Genomic DNA, 21,534 nt, shown 5'->3' on the forward strand with positions numbered 1-21,534 from the left:
GCTCTTCCACTCCTAAAATGCTTATTGAGCCATGATGTTGTTGGATTATGAAAGGGTGAACAGTCATAGAGGCTATGTCAAGTTCAGGGTTAGCTAGACATTTCTCTGGGCACACAGAAGGAAGTTTCTCTAGAGGTGAAAGAAGTAGCTGCTACCAAGCAATGCAAACTGTCACCTACTTCCTTTATGTTTCCTGAAGCGGTTGCTCCAGGACCCTCTCTGCATACTGCAAGCATCAGTAAATGCCTGGGGTGCTGGGGGAAGACTAGGGAGCTGCACTGAAGATTGAACATTCACCCAAACATCTACTGAGCATCTACAGTGTCTGTGGACACAGGACTTAGAGCAATTGCACCTACTGTATTCTCAAAGTTCAACTTCAAGGTCATTTTTCCCCAGATGCCTCTAGACACCCCTCATCTAGATTAGGGTTGTCATAGCACCTTGTACAATACTTCTCTTAGCCTAGCGTTTATAAAATGGCATTTTATTTTTTATTTTTATTATTTAAAAAATTTATTTTTATTTATTTTTGGCTGCGTTGGGTCTTCGTTGCTGAGCGTGGGCTTTCTCTAGTTGCGGCGAGCAGGGGCTACTCTTCGTTGGGGTGCATGGGTTTCTCATTGCAGTAGCTTCTCTTGTTGCAGAGCACGGGCTCTAGGCGCACGGGCTTCAGGAGTTGTGGCACGTGGGCTCAGTAGTTGTGGCGCACGGGCTTAGTTGCTCCAGGGCATGTGCGATCTTCCCGGACCAGGGCTGGAACCCGTGTCCCCTCCATTGGCAGGCAGATTCTTAACCACTGCGCCACCAGGGAAGTCCCCTAAAATGACATTTTAAATGCCTGTTTTCTGGTCTGCATGTTCTACTAAACTGGAAGCTCTTTGAAAGCAAAACCCTAGATTTTGTCCTTAGCACTGAGCATGGAGTCTTGCACAACGCAGGCAGCATTTAATCAACAACTGCTGAATTAAATGAGACAGTGATGTAGAGCAAGGGTCCCCCACCACCGGGCCATGGACCAGTACCGGCTCTCTGCCTGTTAGGAACTGTGCTGCACAGCAGGAGGTGAGCAGAGCGGGCGAGCGGGTGAAGCTTCATCTGCTGCTCCCCATCGCTCGCATTACCGCCTGAACCATCAACCCCCACCCCCGCCCCCGCCCCGGAAATACTGTCTTCTATGAAACCAGTCCCTGGTGCCAAAAAGGTTGGGGACTGCTGATGTAGAGTGTCAAGGATGCACTAAGTGGCACCCCAGGATATCAGGGGAAGACTTGTCGTAGTTCGAACTGGATGTTGGAAGAGTAAGTGGTCATCAGGTGAAGAGACAGAATTCCAGGCGGGGAACAGATGTGTGCAAACGTTGGAAGGCATACTAAAGGTGTGAAATTCTCTGTAGTTGGAGCACAATGGTGTTATCTGGGGAGCTAGGGCCCCACACAGGAGCGGCAGCAGGACAGGATGGTGCAGACCCTTAGTAACATTAGGGTCAAGCCCATAAAATATAGGTTACGGTGGCAGCCCTGTCCAGAGGATTAAGATGCTCCCCTGGGAAACAGCCTCCCACCACACCCTACACACAGCACGTGCCACCAGCTCGCCCGCTTACCCAGGCCTGCTTGGGAACTCACTGTACTCAGAGACACCCAGGCCGGGACGCCCAGGGTGGGACGACCAGGGCGGGGCGCGCTGGGTGGGACGCCCGGGGTGGGGCACCTGAGACTGGGCGCGCAGGCGCGCTGATGCCTCGAGCCCCAAGGGGAGGGCGGGTGCGCGCGCTTCCTCACGCACGCGCGCACGGAGGGGGCGACGGCCGCGGTGACGCTGTTTGCGCCGGGCGGGCGGCGGCGCGTGAGGCGCGCGATTCCCGGTGCCTTGGGAGCAGTGCCCCGGCCCCCGCCGCTCCCGCCGCCGCCATGTCGGGCAGGTCTGTGCGGGCCGAGACCCGCAGCCGGGCCAAGGATGACATCAAGAAGGTGATGGCGGCCATCGAGAAAGTGCGGAAATGGTGAGGGGCCAGGGCCGAGGGTGCTGGAGGGGGACGCCGGCCCAGGCCCAAAGCGGCGGTGAACTGGCGGGTGGGGTGGGAGCTGACCGCCGGGCTCTTGGGGGGAGGGGGGGCGGAGAAGGCGGGAGGAGGGTGCCGCTCGCGTCGGCGTGAGGTCAGAGGGCGCGCCAGCCGCAACCAATCAGCGGGTCGCCCGGCCCGCGGGTCCGCCCACCTGCCCTAGGGCAGCGCGGCGCCCGGAGGAGCTGCCGGCTTTTGGCGGCGCTCGGTCCGTGCGGTCTGTTTCGCGCGCCGGTCCTCGCGCGGGCCTCGTCCCCGCGCCCGCCTGCCTCGGGAGGCTTTTGCGTTCTGAACTGTCCCATGTAAGAGCTAACAATCTCTGAGAGTTTCCCGTTGGCCAGACTGAACGCTCTACGTATTAAGTCGTCTAAGTTAGGTGAGAGCTTCTCGGCAAACCTGCATGCCACGGGACCAAGTGGTTATTGGAATTAAAAGCCCTGTGTTTCGCCTAATACGGACCCACACGAGCGAGCTGGGTAGGCATTTTCTCTTGGTGGCCTGGGAGCTGTTAGTAGAGGAGTCAGGATCTGCCCTTCGTTTGAAAACGGCTCCTATAGCGTTCGTTGCAGGCGCCGGTTGACCGCCTATTTTGTACCAGAAACAGTGATGCGTTATCACCTTCAGTTTTCACAGCCAACGGTTTGCGCCAACTTCTTGAGTACTTTTCTCTAGCTGATTACTAGTAATAATTTTAAAGTCCGGGTAGGTGTTAGCTCCCTCCAGGAAGCCTTCTCCAAGTTATCCTGTCCTTCACCCTCCACTCCCTTTATTATTTTTTTTTAATTAATTTATTTTATTTATTTATTTTTGGCTGTGTTGGGTCTTCGTTGCTACGCGGCGGCTTTTCTCTAGTTGCAGCGAGCGGGGGCTACTCTTCCTTGCGGTGCGTGGGCTTCTCATTGCGGTGGCTTCTCTTATTGCGGAGCAGGGGCTCTAGGTGCACCGGCTTTAGTAGTTGTGGCCCACGGGCTTAGTTGCTCGTGGCATGTGGGATCTTCCCCCACCAGGGCTTGAACCCACGTCCCCTGCATTGGCAGGCTGATTTTTAACTTCTGCGCCACCAGGGAAGTCCCTCCACTCCCTTTAGGGTCATTACCTTGGACTTTATTTCGTGTTTATTTGTCCATTTCTCTACAAGATCAAGTTCCTTAATTCTTTATCAATAAGGGCTTCATATATAGTTGTACTCATAAATACTAGTTAAATAATTAATGATTTTCCCCCTCCAAATCCCTTCCTTCTAGGTTTTTTTGTGAAACCTAAAAGTGGGCGTACCTTTCTCTTGTGGCCATCTCCGTCCTCACCTGCAGCCCAGGGCAGATGAGCATATTCTCTCACCCGGAACTCTTGTACCGACTTCCCTGTGATCTGCCTGCTTCAGGACTGGCTCATTCCCCAGTCCGTTCATCACATTGTATTTTTCTCAAGTGTGAATCTTCTAGCACTCCTCTGCTTAGGAAATAATGCTTCATTGATCTCTTCTTGCTCTTAGGATAAAGACCAAAGATGATCCTTCTTGCCCCACCAGACTGGTTCAAACTGCCCTCTTTCCCAAGATGCTGGCCATCTTTCAGTTGGGGCCACACTTCTGTTTCTGCTACCTGGTGTCCTTCCTCTACCCTCTCCTCCCCCTTGCCTAGTTAACTCATAGTTCTGCTCTCCAGTTGCTTCCTCAAGGACACCTTTCAAGATCCCCAGTCTAAATCAGGTCCCCTACTAGAACTTTCCACAATTGTATTAGGTCGAACCATAAGATATCGCCTGTATTTGCCTTTTTAACCAGCAGAAGCGGCAGTTTGATATGGTTAAACCTAGTGATTAGGTTTCTAACTGTGAGATGAGTTGTGTGATGTCTGTTTCCAGTTGGAATTTCGGGTCTTTGAGGGTCAGGACTGTGTATCTTGTTCCCTGTGTGCCCAAGACTTAGCATAGGGTCTTGAATATTAAATATTTGTTGAGTAAATGAGGAATCAATGAGTGGCTTGTCCAGGAATTAATTCCAGTTTCCTAAGTCTTTAGTTCATTCTTCTTTCTGTTACATCATAGTCTCTACATTTCTGTGATGTCACCATTTGCTGAATAGCATCATCAATAGCAGCAGTAACAGCAGTTACTTTTTTTGCTTCTTTGTCCTTAAATTGGGATGCGAAACTTGCAGAAGTCATACTCCAGACTCCGCAGCTCTGGCCGTTCATAATCTACACTCTTATTCAACAATGTCACTTGCCTTTCCCTCCCCAGGTATGTGCGGGGTGGGGAGAACAACTACTCATTTTTTAAGGCTCATCTCAAAAGTAACCTGTTCTGTAAAATGAAACCTTAAAGCAGTCTTTCCATGGCGGCTTGGCCTTCACCTCTTCCAGAAGCCAGTGTGAGGCTCAGGTCTGTTAGTTGGAAGCATCCTGTCCTGCTCCTGTGATTATTTTTAAATAGCATCGTGTTTCAATCCACAGTTCCACAGGAGTCATAGGAGTTCTGCCTTCCATGGGATATCCTGGTCTTACTCTTTCAGCCTTCTTCCTTGCCACCTTCACGTGTTACAGTGATTTCTTTACTTATCTTTTCATTGCTATGAGTTCCCAAGAGAGGGACCCTATCTTATATATCCTTTATCTCCTATAGGGCCTTGTATATTAGGGCTTTATAAATATCAGTGGAATTGAATTAAGTTTGGGGAAATAAAGAAGTTTATGCCAGATAGATACCTGAGTTTGAAAATGTGCTGATACTCTATACTGCTGTAGGCTGTGAGGAACAAAAGGTTTTGGTACACTGTACATGAGCAAAGGTGGCAAGTAGAGGGTTCAGAGCCAAAGGCATTTGATAGCAAGGTGTTTCTGGAAGGGATGATTTTGTCCTGAAAGGTAAGGTATGATTTGACGGAGAGGAAGTTTAGAAAGCACTTAAGATTGAAGGAATGATCTGCTGAGAAGTGGGAAAGCACAGTTATGATCAGAAAATCTATCTTACTATTTATCAGTTCTAAGAAGTGTCTTTGTTTTAGGGAGAAAAAGTGGGTGACTGTGGGTGACACGTCCCTTAGGATATTTAAGTGGGTTCCCGTGACAGACAGCAAGGAGGTAAGTGTGGAAGAAAATCGAAACACCAAAAGGTAACGTCTTCTTTCTTTCTTTGATTGCCTCTTAATTATAATGGAATGTATTTTCCCAGAATTGAGTTGAAAATACTTCAAGGCATCCTCTGTCATTGGTCCACGCAAAGCCTCTTATTTTATTATTTACCCCCCTTGATTCCCTTTCCTTAACTCATTCCTCTTTTCCAGGGCTTGGCAAACTACAGCCCAGGCCTGCTCCCTGTGATTCAATATAGTTTTATTTGAACACACCTATCCCTGTTTGTTTCCTTATTTGTGGCTGCTTTTGAGTTGTAATGGCAGGGTTGAGTAATTGCCATAACACCTAATGGCCTGCAAAGCCCAAGATATTTATTATCTGGCCCTGTAAGAAAAAGTTTGTGGACTCCTGCTGCCCACTGTAGTTTATTACATCATGTGTTTAATATGTATATATGCCTTTCTAATTCCTCTTCCATGGGTTTATTTGGACACCTGAATATTATTATTTTTTTTATTTTTGTCTGCGTTGGGTCTTCATTGCTGCACACGGGCTTTCTCTAGTTGTGGCGAGCGGGGGCTACTCTTTGTTGCGATGCGCGGGCTTCTCACTGCGGTGGCTTCTCCTGTTGCAGAGCATGGGCTCTAGGTGCGCGGGCTTCAGTAGTTGCCGCGTGCGGGCTCTAGGGTGAGCGGGTTTCAGTAGCTGTGGTGCACGGGTTCAGCAGCCGTGGCTTGCGGGCTCCAGAGCGCAGGCCCAGTAGCACACGGGCCCAATTGCTCCGCGGCATGTGGGATCTTCCCACACCAGGGATGGAACCCGTGTCCCCTGCATTGGCAGGTGTATTCTTAACCACTGCACCACCAGGGAAGTTCTGGACACCTGTATATTCTTGAAAAATACATAGCGTTGTTTAATATTTGTATTTCTAAAAATTTTGCATCTATATATAGCATTGTGCTATACATCTCTATTCTCTTTTTGTTTTTGAGAACTCTGCATGTTTCTGTAATTGTAAATAAAATTATTATCATTACTCTTGCATTGTATTCTCTTATGTGCAGTGACCACATTTATCTATACATTCTCTGAGTGATAAACACCCAGATTTCTCCAGCTCTTTTTTTCCTGATTGTTTTGAAAAGATCTGAAATATAAAACACGTACAGAAAAGTATCTAAAACATAATGTAGTATATAGTGAAAAAATATAAAGCTAATACCCTTGTAAAAACCACCTAGGTCAAAAAATAGACATTGCCAGCTCCCCCAGAAGGCTCTGTAACTCTTCCCAGCGTCCCCCTCCCTCCCCTCTAGAGGAGATCACTCTCCTACTTTTGCTTTTACGACCACTTCTTTAGTCATTTGTAATCATTTTTTACTTTATATAAACAGCATCATGAAGTATCTGTTTTTGTATGTCTTGCTTTTTTTGCCTAGTGTTTGTAAAATCATCCATGTTGTATTTGGAGCTGTTTGTTCCTTTTCATTGCTGTATGGAGGTTTTTTTGTTTTTGTTTTTTAATTTAATTTAATTTTTATTTTTGGCTGCATCGGGTCTTAGTTGCGGCATGCGGGATGTTCGTTGAGGCATGCAGGACCTTTCGTTGCAGCGTGTGGGCTTCTCTCTAGTTGTGGCCCATGGGTTTTCTCTTCTCTTGTTGTGGTGCATGTGCTCTAGTTGAGGCGCGTGAGCTCAGTAGTTGTGGCATGCAGGCTTAGTTGCCCCGTGGTATGTGGGACCTTAGTTCCCTGACTAGGGATCGAACCCAGGTCCCCTGCATTGTAAGGTGGATTCTTTTTTTTTTTTTTATAGATTTATTTATTTTATTTATTTATTTTTGGCTGCGTTGGGTCTTCGTTGCTGTGTGGACTCTCTCTAGTTGCGGAGAGTGGGGGCTACTCTTCGTTGTGGTGCGCGGGCTTCCCATTGTGGTGGCTTCTCTTGCTGCGGAGCACGGGCTCTAGGCGTGCGGGCTTCAGTAGTTGTGGCTTGCGAGCTCTAGAGCGCAGGCTCAGTAGTTGTGGTGCACGGGCTTAGTTGCTCCACGGCATGTGGGATCTTCCCAGACCAGGACTTGAACCCTTGTCCCCTGCATTGGCAGGTGGATTCTTAACCACTGTGCCACCAGGGAAGCCCTATGTAAGGCGGATTCTTTACCACTGGACCACGAGGGAAGTCCCTGTATGGAGTTTTATTGTAGGACTGTACCATAATTTATCTTTCTGATTCTCCTGTAGATGAATATTTGGGTTGTTCCCCGTTTGGGATAATAGGAACAATGTTCCTGTGACATTCTTATTCAGTATATGGGTCAACACGTGCATGGGTTTTCCTAGGATATATTCCTACGAATAGAATAGCTAAGTCTTAGGATATGTGTATTTTGACCTACACTAGCGAATACCAAACTAGTTTCCAAAGTGATTGTAGCAGTATATATTCTTTTTTTTTTTTTAAAGTAAGCAGTACCTTATTTTTATTTTATTTATTTATTTATTTATTTATTTTTGGCTATGTTGGGTCTTCGTTTCTGTGTGAGGGCTTTCTCTAGTTGTGGCAAGCGGGGGCCACTCTTCATCGCGGTGTGCGGGCCTCTCTGGTTGCGGAGCACAGGCTCCAGACGCACAGGCTCAGTAGTTGTGGCTCATGGGCCTAGTTGCTCCGCAGCATGTGGGATCCTCCCAGACCACGGCTCGAACCCGTGTCCCCTGCATTGGTAGGCAGATTCTCAACCACTGTGCCACCAGGGAAGCCCTATACCAGTATATATTCTTAACAGCAATATGAGTTCTCACTGCTCCAAATCCTCATCAACAGTTGGTATAGTTAGACTTAATGTATTAAGATAACTCATTGTTGGGCTTCCCTGGTGGCGCAGTGGTTGAGAATCTGCCTGCCAATGCAGGGGACACGGGCTCGAGCCCTGGTCCGGGAAGATCCCACATGCCACGGAGCAGCTAGGCCCATGAGCCACAACTACTGAGCCTGCGCGTCTGGAGCCTGTGCTCCGCAACAAGAGAGGCCGCGACAGTGAGAGGCCTGCGCATCGCGATGAAGAGTGGCCCCCGCTCGCCACAACTAGAGAAAACCTTCGCACAGAAACGAAGACCCAACACAGCCAAAAAATAAATAAATTAATTAATTAATAATAAAAAAGATATCTCATTGTGGTTTTAATTCGGTGATTAATGATGTAATTACTAATGAGATGGAGAACCTTTTCAGCATCCTTTTGGATTTCCTCTTTTAAGAAGTTCCTATTTAAGTCTGTTTGGCTGTGGTCTTTTTCTTAGGACTTGTAGGGATTCTCTGTGTTGTAGACACATACTCTTTATTGATTAAATACTATCTGTACCTTTTTCCATTCCATGGCTTGTCTTTACACTCTGTTTATGCAGGCTTGAGTAACAGAAGTATTTTGTTTTTGTTTTTTTAATTTTATTTTTGGCTGCATTGGGCCTTCATTGCTGTGAGCAGGAGCTACTCTTTGTTGTGGTGCGCGGGCTTCTCCTTGTGGTGGCTTCCCTTGTTGCAGAGCGTGGGCTCTAGGGCACACGGGCTTAAGTAGTTTTGGCGCGCGTGCGGGCTCAGTATTTGTGGCTCGCGGGCTCTAGAGTGCAGGCCCAGTAGTTGTGGTGCATGGGCTTAGTTGCTCCGCCGCATGTGGGATCTGCCTGGACCAGGGATCGAACCCGTGCTCCCTGCATTGGCAGGCGGATTCTTAACCACTGTGCCACCAGGGAAGTCCAGAGTAACAGAAATTTTTAATTTTAATGTAGACAAAATAATCTTTTACTTTATAATTAATGCTTTTAAATGCCTTAAATCTGTTCCTTCTTTGAGGTCACAAAGATATTTTTCCATATAATCTTCTACAAGCTTGTTATTCTGTTCCCATTTATAACACACCTGGAGTTGATTTTCGTGTATTTTGAAGTAGGGGCCCAATTTCATTTTTTTTCCATGTGGGTATGCATTTGTCCCACCAATTGAAAAGACTCTTTTCCTCCTGCTCTGTAGAACCAACTTTGTCATATTCCAAGTGTCCGAATATGGGTCTGTTTGTGTGTGTTGCCTCCAGTTTTTTTTGGTAGCACAGATGACTCTGGTGGACATCCCTTAAACCATTGTCCTTGAGGACTTGTGGGAGGTTTTCTCTGGATTAGATGCCCAGGAGTGAGATTGCTCTGTTACTGGCTGTACGTACATGATTGTTTTTACTAGATGCTGGCTGTCAGGTCTCTCTCCTGAATAGCTGCACCCGGATAGTTAGTACACTTCCCCAGTTGTGCCGCAGGGCTCCTGTTTCCCACATCTTCAGCAACATCTGGTATTATCTAACTCCTAATTCCTAAATCCTGCCAGTCTGATAGACATAAAGTGGTATCTCTTTGTTTGTTTTGCATTTCTCTGAACACTAGGGAGGTTGACAATTTTATCTTTTCAGATATCCTTTTTATTCATTTAGATTTCCTCTTTTCTGATTTCTTTTTTTTTGCCCTGAGGCTTGCGGGATCTTAGTTCCCCAACCAGGGATTTAACCCAGACCCTCGGCAGTGAAAGCACAGAGTCCTAACCACTGGACTGCCAGGAAATTCCCCTCTGATTTCTTGTATTGGGTTTCCTCTTTACTTTTCTGATTTGCATGGCTTCTTTGATTGATATTCTAGATATTCTAGAAGATACCGTGTCTTCTTTTGATTTGTATTTCCCTGGTATGTCTTGTAATTCTGTTTTTCCCCGTTTTACATTTTTCTGCTTATTGGGCATATTGGGAATAGGTTTAGCTGTGGGTGACAGAAAACTCAAAGTAGTAATGGTTTAAAAAAGTTTTATTTTATTCTTAGAGAAACAGAAATATGCAGTCTAGGACTGGTGTGGCACTTCTGCTCTAAGAGTCCCCAGGGACCCAGGTTTCTTGCAACCTTTCTGTTCCTTTTTTTTAAAATAAATTTATTTATTTATTTTTGGCTGCGTTGGGTCTTCATTGCTGTGCGTGGGCTTTCTCTAGTTGTGGCGAGCGGGGGCTACTCTTCGTTGCGGTGCGCGGGCTTCTCATTGCGGTGGCTTCTCTTGTTGCAGAGCATGGGCTCTAGGCCCACGGGCTTCAGTAGTTGCGGCGCGTGGGCTTAGTTGCTTCGCGGCGCGTCGGATCTCCTGGACCAGGGCTCTAACCTGTGTCTCCTGCATTGGCAGGTAGATTCTTAACCACTGCGTCACCAAGGAAGTCCCACCTTTTTTTTTTTTTTTTTTTTTAATAATTTATTTTTAAGAGAGTAATGGTTCTATTCATTTTACTTTATTGTGGTAAAATACACATATCATAAAATTTAGCATCTTAACCATTTTTTAAGTGTACAGTTCAGTAGTGTTGAAGACATTCACTTTGTTGTGTAATCCATCTCCAGAACTCTTCATCTTGCAGAGGTAAACTCTATACGCATTAAACAATTGCCCATTTTCCTCTGCTTCATGTTTGACCTCGTATCCAAGTTTGAGCTCCAGCCATCATTCAACACATTCAAGTTCAAGGCAGCAAGAGAGTGGAAGGATGGGCAAATGGTATTTTCATGAATTTAAGGAGTTTCCTAGAAGTCTCCTCTGGACATGTATACTAACTATGTGTGTTCGTAATAGCTGTGGCACATTTAGGGGCCGGAAAGGCCGTGAAAATGTCACCATCTAAACATTCTACTTATATGGACAAGGATTTCTGCCGTGATACACTTTCTTTTTTCTCTTCACCTCATGATGACTAGACAAATTTTCTTCTGATTTGAAAGTTCCACATTTTATTTTTAATTTTTTTATTGGCTGTCTCTAACCTAATAAGACTTATACTTACTGTTTTTCTGTATCAGCATATAAAGCTTATCAAAATCTGTGTTTCCCCTCTGAGCCTGAACACATTTTTAACCACCCCTGGTCTCTACCCCCGCCCCCCACTTTCATTCCTGCCCTCTCCTTAGTTTTGAATGGAATTTCAGGTCAGATATTCTGTTCAGATATTTTTGTTTTTACAGACATTTCTTGTTTTAGTCATTGCTTAATTAGACAAAGTAAACATTACTAGTTATTTACTAACCCTTTGTACCTATTTATTATTGCTTTCTCTTAGATTCATTTCTTTTCTTGCTGGAATACACCCTTCAAGAGTTTTGCCAAAGAGGGCTTGTGTGGAGAAAACTTTATGAAAATATCTTTGTTTTACTTTCATGTTTAATTGATAATTTTACCTGTATATGAAATTCTAGGTTAAAAATTATTTTCTTTCAACATTTCGAAACTATTACTCAGTTGCTGTGCTTCTAGTTTTCTGTTGAGAAATCTGATGTCAGTCTAATTCTTGATTTCTTTGTAGGTGATTCTTTTATATTCCTGGAAGCTTTTAGAATTTCTTCTGTTTGACCTGGAACTTCTGTAAGAATATCCTGTAATGTGGACATCTAGCTTCATTTCTTAACTTTTAGTTTGTTTCATCTCTTTATTTTGTCCTCATATATTCTGACTTCTCAACCCAGTTTTTGCTCATTAATCTTTTCTTCAGCTCTATTTCTGCTAATAAACTCGTTCACTTAATTGTTTTTTCTTTTTTTCCACGCTGCGCAGCTGGCTTGTGGGATCTTAATTCCCTTCACAGGGAGCAAACCTGGGCCCCAGGCAGTGGAAGCGTTTAGTCCTAACCACTGGATTGCCAGGGAATTCCCTCATTCACTTAATTTTTATTTTGAACGAGTTTATTATTCATACCAAATTTCCTTTGTTGTTGGTTGTTCAAAACAACTTTCCAGTGTCATCCTTATCTTTCTGAGGAGACTTGCTATGTTTTATTTCAATTCTTCTGTCCCACTAGTCTGCTTCTTCTGGTAAAGCTTGTTCTGTTTATTGTCTTTCATGGTGCTTGTTTTCCTCCAGTGTCTGGTTAGTTTTTTCTGTGCACTCATCTTTTATTCCTTTTGACTCTGAGCTGCATTGGTTAGAAATGTGTAACCGAGGCTTTGTGTTCCCTCCTCTAAATGGATTTAGGGGATGGGATTAGCCTCAGGGTTCAGCCTTTCCCTTTTCCCCTCTCTCATCTTCCCCTGCCTCCCAGGGAACTCCCTAGTACCAGTCTTCCACGTGCTGCCTTTATCTGGGAGCAGCCATCCTTGTCCAGCCAAAGGAGCTGGTGGGTGAAAGTTACGGGGGGGCTCTGGAGTCACCCTTTGTTTTTCATCTGACCCTGGCTCTGGTGATGCCAATACCCATAAGGGCCAAAGGTCAGGCCGCTAGATCTCTTGGGTAGTGTGTACATGTGGGGGAAGGACACTGCCAGCGACCCCCTCCCCATTTCTCACATATAAGACCCTGGCCCTTTCCTATTTCAAGTTCTCCTGCCCAGGACTCAGCTCCTTTTGTCTCTCCGAAGGGCTTCTCACAGTGTTTGTGTTGGTTTCTGAGCTGGGCCCTGAGGTCCATCGGTTTATCTACCTTCCAGTGGTCCATGATAGTGTGCCATCTTCTAAGGTACTAGCGTAGACCAGTTAGGTTAGGAAAAGTAGAAAATGACCAAATTGGTAAAGAAAAAAATGTGAAGGACATAAGGGAGTGGGGCACTGCTGATGGGAGAGTAAATTGGGACAAACTTTCTACAGGTGAAGTTGATCATATATGTATACTTAAAAGCTTAATTAACCAGATGGTGGGAATCCTTTCACAGTGTATAGGTATATCAAATTAACCCAGGGTACGCTTTAAATATCTTACAATTTTATTTGTCAGTTACACCTCAGTAAAGCTGAGGGGGAAAAAGCTTTCAGAATATTTATGCCTTTGATCTAGAAGTTTTATCTCTAGAAATTTATCCTCAGGACATAATCATGATGTGTACAAGGTACATCTATAGTGTTGAGCATCACAATATTATTGTTTGTGGTATTTAAAAATTGCAAGCAAAATGAAGATCTTATTGTAGAGAATTCATAAAGTTACTGTGCACCTGTATATTGTAAAGCTTTGTAACCATTATAAAAGATGGTATAGAAGATTATTCAATGGCATAGAAAATTTTTTTTTTTTTTTTAGGAAGTTACATATTTTATTATTAAACTGTTTCTTATTTTCCTGCAAGGCTGTTGCTTCACTGTATAAAAATAGCACAAGCAAACACAGTATATTGCAAAATTAAGATAGTAATGTTCTTAATTGGACACTGTGCAACTAACAAACTTTTCTCCACTGCCATTTATTTCCAGTGGCAAGTTCATTGAGTCTTTTTTTTTTAAACGGCAACATTGCCTTTTATTTATTTATTTATTTTTTAATACATTTATTTATTTTTGGCTGCGTTGGGTCTTCGTTGCTGCACGTGGGCTTTTTCTAGTTGTGGCAAGCGGGGGCTACTCTTAGTTGCGGTGTGCAGGCTTTTCATTGCAGTGGCTTCTCTTGTTGCAGAGCACGAGCTCTAGAGCGCAGGCTCAATAGTTGCAGCACAAGGGCTTTGTTGCTCTGCGGCATGTGGGATCTTCCTGGACCAGGGCTTGAACCCATGTCCCGTGCATTGGCAGGCGGATTTTTAATCACTGTGCCACAGGGGGAGCCCCATTGAGTCTTTTGACCTAAATCCGGGGATGGCTGTAAGCAAGTTACAGTATTATATAAGGTTAAGATAACAATGTTATTCTTGAATTACATAATTTTTATAACTAGTTTTACCACAGATAATTTCAGGAATTCTGAATATTATAACTGGAGACTAGCCTACAAATCATAGGGTGTTGTGAAAAAGATGCAGAGTGTTTATCTGAAATCATGAGGAAGTTAAGGGGTATTTTCTTCAGGCAACATTGTTGAAAGTCGTTTCTTTTGCTAAAAGTTGCTTTTTAAAAATCTGTCCACCACTAATTTAAGACAACTATGCTAGATTAAGTTGTTTCAAACTAGTTTATTTAGGGGTTCCATTTTCACTCAATAGATTTTATGTATTTCTCATACGCTTCTTCACTCATTAGTTCATCTAGTTCTGAAGGGTTACTGAGTGTCATCTTGATCAGCTAACCATCTTCATAACAAGATTTGTTGACAAGTCCTGGATTTTCTGCTAGAGCTTCATTCATTTGTTACATCTCCTGATAGAGAAGAATGGAGTTCACTCGCAGCTTTCACACTTTGCAAAGCACCAGATTCCTCTTGTTTGTACAATTTTGTCCCAACTTCAGGCAGACTACAGTAAACAACATCTCTCAAAGCTTCCTGTGCAAAATTGCTGATTCCCACTGTTCCAACACCGTTTTCTGTTGTTACCCATTCATGTTTGTCTGTGAATTTACGACCTGACAGCAGAGCGGGTCCGGTGCTCAGCGCCCCGACGGCGCCCACCCGCAGTCCCCAGGGCCGCAGCGGGCAGGGCGTGTGGGGCGCAGAGGTGGCGCGCAGGCTGCAGACCGCGGCCCGCACGCTCCGCGCCACTCGCAGCACCATGTTTGCAGAGAAAAATGTTTTTAATATGGTGAATGGGGGAGGGGGAGCAAGTTATAATGCTGACTCATGAGCCATTTTCATACAGATACATGTATAGGTTGTCTCTGGTTGTACAGGTGATTTTCATTTCTTTTTCTGTATTTTCAGAATTTCTTATAGTGAATGCATACTTTATGTGAGCACAGAATCATTAAAATAAAGATAAATGAGAGATAGAAAAAAATAATGATAAAGCCAAATGTTGGCATGGGTGCCACGATGCTCGTACTCCAAACATATTGCCAACCTCCTTGTAGAGAGTGGTGAGTGAGCCACAGTGTATTTTAAGAAAAATATGTTTAGTTTATACTTTTTGATCTAGAAGGAATTTTTTTGTGAATTTAGTCACATAATCCAGGAAAAAGTGAAAGTTGAGCATTGTGGGTTTATTCCTACTAGCAATAAACAAAAACAATCCTAAATAAGGTAAAGCTAAATGTCCACTAGTTGAGTAGTGATTAAGTGATTATGATGTCTGGAATATTGTGCAGCTAGTAAAAATCATGTTTATGTAGCCTCTGCAGTAACATGGTAAAGTGTAATTACATTAAAGTTATGTCTGTATATGAAAAAATGAAGGGAAGGACTGCATGTATGTGTACAGTTGATTTATTGCCGAGCTAGTACTGAGAGTATTAAGAAACACTAAGTTGTATTACTAGTACAATGCACGTACAATAAATAGGCAAGTATAAAACGTATGAATTGGTAAATTTGAGATTATTCAGATTTGAACTTTTGGCCGTTGGGATGCTCTCATTTGCAAATGCTTGGATTGATGATTTCCTGTCCTGTGGATTATTTCCTTATTTGTTGCAAGCTAGTGCTTACCTTCCCACTGTGGTTCCCCCACATGTGTAACCTGCATCCTGCTTGAAGGCAAAGGTGGACATGGGAGATCATTTTGAGTGGATGGGGTGGATTGGTGAGGAATAGAGCTAGCAGGGGCCCCTTGTCCTGTCACTGCTTGCATTACATATAAAGTGACTCCTTCCTTTGTCCAGTCAGAGGTTCTTTCTTCTTTCACTTTTTTTTTTTCTTCCCTGCTGCGCTACTAAAACAGGGATCTTTCTCAAATGAGTATTTTGTGTTTCTCACCCATGCATGTAGGGAAGGACTGGATAGAGCATTCTTACCCGGGCAGAAAGCAGAAGAGTCCTACAGGGGGCTCTGGTGGAAGATATGTATCTGCCTCTCACTTGCGATTCATGATATTAGCACTGGAAGGGTCCATTTTTACTGACAGAGACACTGAGGCCTGGGGACACCTTGTCCAGGATCCTGTTATTCCTCGGGTCCTGGATTCTGAAACCGCTGTTGTTCCTCCTGTTCCTAATCCAGACCTCTCTGGTATCTCAGCACCTTCTCTCTCTCTGTGAGTCTTCTGCTTGGCTCTGTCATATTCCTCTTTTTTTCCTTTTCTAGAAAGAAAAGTCAAAATCGAACAGTTCAGCAGCCCGGGAACCTAATGGCTTTCCCTCTGATGCCTCAGCCAATTCCTCTCTCCTTCTTGAATTCCAGGGTGAGTTGCATCCATATGTCTTCCTTGCAGGAAAATGAAAATTTAGATGACCCATTAATAACCAGAAGAATAGTCTGTGTGTCATTTCAGTGCCTACTGTTTTGCTGGTATCTTCCTGGGCACTTTATGGAAGGCTTTTCATTTAAACCTCACAATAACCCTGCAAGAGAGACCACAGTCTCCTCACTTACCAGTTACGGAAACTGAGGCTCAGAGAGGTGAGGTTACACATCTAAAGTCACATCACTTGTAGGTGGCAGACCCCATGGTGGGTCCCGGTTTTCTGGATCAGAAGTTCTTTTCTTTAGACTGTGTATTTGATGAGAGTGCCTCAGAGGAGACCCCCCATGCCGGGGCATCTGCCCATCCACCCTTAGCCCAAGCTCTGCCTCCTAAACCAGTCTTCGGTAGACGTCCGGCCTGAGTCAGCACTACACTCCTAACATTACCTTTTATACCTGTGTGGCAGCTACTGTTTATGAAGCACTTTCACTTCAGTTTCTTATTTGTATCTTTACATTAGCCTGTGATATAAACCAGGCAGTTATCGTCATCCCTATTTCAGAAAACTGATGCTTGGAGAAGAAAAGTATTTGCCTAAGCAGAAGAGCGACAGAGCTTTATTCTTTTTTGTGATAAAATGCTACTTCCATCTTAGTATAGAAGGTGGTGGTCATTGTAGGATAAAGACTAGAAAGGGCTCACAGTTTTCTCTTCGGAACTAGACTGGGAGCGCCCAGGTATCCCCTCCTCACTTCTTCCCCAACCCCTGCAAGGTCAGTGTGGTACAGGAAGAGAATACAAGGGAAATGTTCTCTAGCTGTGTGAGATGTTCCATCATAAAGCTCTGGGAGACATGGGAGGCTCCATTTCCTCAGTCTGGGCACTAGCTCATCCTTTTCGTTCATTGAACATTTAATGAACTCCGACTATGTGCCAGGTACTATGTGCTGCACTGGAGATTCAAGGACCAGTAAGCCACAGAGCCTGTCTGCGCAGAGTGTAATGGAGGGAGACTGGTGTGTAATATAGTAAGTGCGGGTGTGCACGGGAAACAGCAGGAGCATAAAAGAGAGGGTGGTCATTTCCACCCAAGGGAGCCTGAGGCACGAGGCTCTGTGGAGGAGGTGATGCCCGAGCTGAACGTGGGCACGTGCAGGGGCTTTGCAGGAAGACCGGAAGGAGCGTGTCGTAGCAGACGCTGGTACTTGAAGCTGCTCTTAGGCTCGAGTCCAGTTAGGCAGGAGCCGGGCTGCGTGGGGAAGAGCAGCAGGCGGTGAGCCTGGAGCTCAGAAGGGAGTTTGTAGGTTGCGATAGGGCCCTCTCGTGGGCAGTGGGGAACCCACAGGGGTTTAGCAAGATCACTCTGGCAGTGGTATGAGGTCCAGTGGGGGTGCCTGAGACTGCGGGAAGGGCAGTTAGGTAGCTGTGGCTGGAGGCCAGGCGAGAGATCATGAGGGCTGAGCTGAGGCCACGGGAGAGGAAGGAATGGGCAGGGGCCGAGTCAGAGCAGTGGGTGGGGCAGATTTGGTGACTGGCTGCTGGAGGTCAGGGAGAGGAAGGCCCTGCAGACTCTGTGTTTTTAACTTAGGTGGTGACTTTAAGCCTTCAGACAGCGCTTCCCAGGTGGGATCCCAGGGTCCTTGAGGCGAGGCGGTGAGATGGAGCCTAGGCAGGTGCCAGGGCCTGAGCTGACCACCTCCAGACACTATCAGCCTCCTTCAGACAGCCGAGAATGGCAGACAGACTGTCATTTTCTACACCTCTTGTATTGTGAGAAAGGTTGAGAGGCACAGCTGTGTTCCTCCCTTCACTGGACAGTGGGAAAGTACCAGGTCCCAGCTATATAACTGGTGGATAATAAAGAAGGGGCTAATAAGCATATCTTGACCTTCCTGAAATATAAATGTTGCATAAACTTAAAGATTCTGGCTGTATCTTGTGGTGCTTAGAACATGTGTCATAAAATAGAACATGCTTAAATTAATCAATTTAGACTCTTGTTGGTAATTTGCAGTGCACAGAAGCACCCAGAATGTCTGCCTTTGGTTCAGGGGCTGTTTACAGCCGTGATCACTGTGTGCCCGGCTGTGTCCACGCTGTCTGCAGAGACACCAGGCCCTTGGCTCTGTACTGAGTTACTCTCAAAAGTGACCAGCCTCAGCTGTTGCCTTTGTCATGTTTGGTTTTCAGATGAAAACAGCAACCAGAGTTCCGTGTCTGATGTCTATCAGCTCAAGGTGGACAGCAGCACCAACTCGAGCCCCAGCCCCCAGCAGAGCGAGTCCCTGAGCCCAGCGCACACGTCCGACTTCCGCACAGATGACTCCCAGCCCCCCACCCTGGGCCAGGAGATCCTGGAGGGTGAGTCTCTGCTGGCCACGATGCGCGTCTTGGAGGGCCTTGCTCTTGCTCTCGGTGTCTCTCTTCCTCAGAGTCACAGGTTAGGGAGGCTGCCAGCCTCAGGCCGTTTGTCAATTGTTGGGGGCCATTTTGGGGAATGGTTGTGTTTTCCCCTTTCACAGAATGAAGAAAGAAAACAGCAACACAGCTGAGCGCCAGGCTCTCGGTAAGGAAGGCACTTTTCATATTTGATGCCTGGTATGATTCTCTCAAAAACCCCATGAAATGGCAGCTGTTATCTCCATTTTACAGATGAGGAAGTAGTCTTAGAAAAGTTCAGTTGCTTGGCCATGATCACACAGCTCGTAACTTGTGGAACTGTGTGTCTCATTTCATTCCTTCTAAGCTCAGAGCTCGTGCTCTTTGCACTAGATCCTGCGAATTTCTTCCTATAATGTATATTGATTCTGCGGCCTGTGTTGCCTCTTCACCAAGGCGTCTCCACATAGCTCCCAGGAACACTCCCCCAGCTTGGGGCAGAGATTCCACAGGAGTCTCCCGCCTCAGGAGGCCCTGCAGTTACGCTGACCTTGCTTTTTCAGAGCCCTCCCTGCCTGCCTCAGAAGTTGCTGATGAACCTCCCACCCTCACGAAGGAAGAACCGGTTCCATTAGAGACACAGGTAAGGAGGTGCTTTGGGTTTCCCAGTTTCTAAGAAAAAAGTAAGGGCTCTGTTAATGTGCACTGGCTCTATAGCATGGGATGTGCTGTAGTTGGGAAGGCAGCACGGACGCTGGGCTCCAGGTTATAAGGTAGGGGAAGAGGTTTGGTCATCTGTGAGACAGTGGGGGGTGGACTTCTGGGTTGTAATTAGGGTGGAAGGGGAGGTCTGGTTCAGAGGGATGGCCCTATGATTCCATGCTCTGGCTGCTTCTAGATTGCTGAGGAAGAGGAAGACTCAGGTGCGCCTCCCCTGAAACGCTTCTGTGTGGACCAACCTGCAGTGCCGCAGACAGCGTCGGAAAGCTAGCACCACCCTGGCACCCTTCGCCTCCTGGCCCCAGGCCTCTCTTGCATCCTGGTTCTGGCTGTGCTGTGCTGCTGGGCTAAGGGCAAGCACTGGGCTCCAGAGCCTGCACACAGGAGCCTTCTGGGCTGCAAGGCTGGCATAGGACTGGGGGTTGTAACGTCATCTTCCCGTCCCTGGCACCTGTGTCTGCTTGATCCTGAGAAGAGGAGCACTCCTGTCCTTTTTGCACCCCAAGTAGGCTGGAGCGTCGGCCACTCCAGGGTTCATCTGTCACCTCCAGGCAGCAGTCTCTGCTCCGGAACCTCTGGACTGAGCCGCTGGTGCTTCGACAAGAGGAAAGAGATGTGGAAGGCGTCCTCTAGAGAAGAGAGTGCCTAGGGCTTACTTGAATTGAATGGAGACTGTAGATTCGTGGACTCTCCCATAGGGCTAGGGGCCCTGTAGGCTGCTGTTGGAGAATGCCTGAGTAGACTCCGGAGGCAAGGGAAGGGCTTCGCTCCATGAGAGGGCGGAGAAGTCCATATAGATTTCTTGCTGTCCTGGCACTTCTGCCCATTCCTGAGGTTATCCTGCCTCTCATGGGCTCTCTGGCTGCTGACAGTCCTTTGTCCCCCACTGTAACCATCCCCTTCCCCCAACACACGCGCGCGCGTGCACACATGCACACACACACACGCACGTGCAGCTTTTGCTGTTTCCACCTGGACATTTCATTCCAGCATCCCCTGCCTCCCGCCACGGTCCCCAGCACTCCTGCCACAAACTCTGCCCCAGCGAGAATTTGAGGTTCTGACAACAGCACCCATTCCCACAGTACTCCTTCAGCTCAGACTGTCTAGAAAGTTCCCTTTTCTTTGAAATCTGCATGTTTAATTGAACCTCGTGATTTTATTTTTTGTTTCAAAAAAGTTTAAGAAAATGGAAATGGGCAACAGTGAGTGAAGACATATTTTAGCACCGAATAGAATATTTTTAAAATTAAACTATTTGAAATATGTCTTGTTGGTAGCTGAGTGCTTCATTCTTGCAGGTTGTGGAGGGCAGGGGCTGGGGGGCGTGGTGGCTGAGTGCTAGCGACGGCACTGTGGGCTGGGCCCTGCCAGTTGTCTTCACTCCCACAGAGTGACTTTCCGATGAAGATGATTTGGAGACTCCATTTGAAGTTGTCATGTACTTGGAATTCTACTTCTGTCCCTGCCTACACCAAATGAAAACCTGTGTACACAGTACAGCTCCAGGTCCTTAGGAGGCTGACTTTTGTTCTTTAACTTTTTTTTTATTATGGTAAAATACACAACTGTAAAACGTACCATTTTAACCATTTTAAAGTGCACAGTTCAGTGGCACTAAGTACATTCACAGCATTGCGCAGTCATCACCTCTGTCTAGCTCCAAACATTTTCATCACCTCAAACAGAAACCCATACCCTTTTTAAGCCCTCACTCCCCATTTGCCCCTCCCCCAAAGGCCCTGGCTATCATAAATCTGCTTTTTGTCCATGGGTTCCTTTTTGCTCCCGATTCCAAACGAAAACAGTAGAGTCATGGTGGAAAAGAATTCTACATTCTATATCTCCAAGAATTTCATATTCTGGACTTCCCTGGTGACACAGTGGTTAGGACGCCACGCTCCCAATGCAGGGGGCCCGGGTTCGGTCCCTGGTCAGGGAACTAGATCCCACATACCGCAGCTAAGAGTTCACATGCCACAACTAAAGAGCCCACATGCCGCAACTTAGGGAGCTGGCGCAACCAAATAAATATTAAAAAAAAAATTTCATTTCCATATTCCCTAAAGCGATTCCTCTCATTTCTCTTAGGGGCTCCAGGTGTCATGGATGAAACTAGAATCCTAGTTAATTCTGTTGCCTTTTTTTTGTCATCTCTAGTTGGTTTTTTCATCATCTTTAGTTGGTTTTTTCTTAAAAATTTAACAGGTACTAAAAAACTGTTTAATGTCACAGATACTAGAATCATATGTGGTACATGAAGTATGTCT

The 21,534-nt window shown here is 45.9% G+C and overlaps 1 protein-coding gene and 1 pseudogene across 1 annotated transcript; one reads left to right on the forward strand and one right to left on the reverse strand.

Moving 5' to 3' along the window:
• Window positions 1-1,787: 1,787 nt before the first annotated feature.
• Window positions 1,788-20,532, forward strand: BCL7B (BAF chromatin remodeling complex subunit BCL7B). Its single transcript, XM_036826388.1, has 6 exons — window positions 1,788-2,005; window positions 5,070-5,145; window positions 16,066-16,162; window positions 18,356-18,526; window positions 19,108-19,187; window positions 19,443-20,532. Exons 1-6 carry the CDS (start codon window positions 1,914-1,916, stop codon window positions 19,533-19,535), a joined length of 609 nt encoding a protein of 202 aa, XP_036682283.1. The 5' UTR covers window positions 1,788-1,913; the 3' UTR covers window positions 19,536-20,532.
• On the reverse strand, window positions 13,661-16,057 carry LOC118881452 (annotated as a pseudogene).
• Window positions 20,533-21,534: the final 1,002 nt, after the last annotated feature.

The sequence above is a fragment of the Balaenoptera musculus genome, chromosome 15 (assembly GCF_009873245.2).
Source record: "Balaenoptera musculus isolate JJ_BM4_2016_0621 chromosome 15, mBalMus1.pri.v3, whole genome shotgun sequence".
NCBI lineage: Eukaryota > Metazoa > Chordata > Mammalia > Artiodactyla > Balaenopteridae > Balaenoptera > Balaenoptera musculus.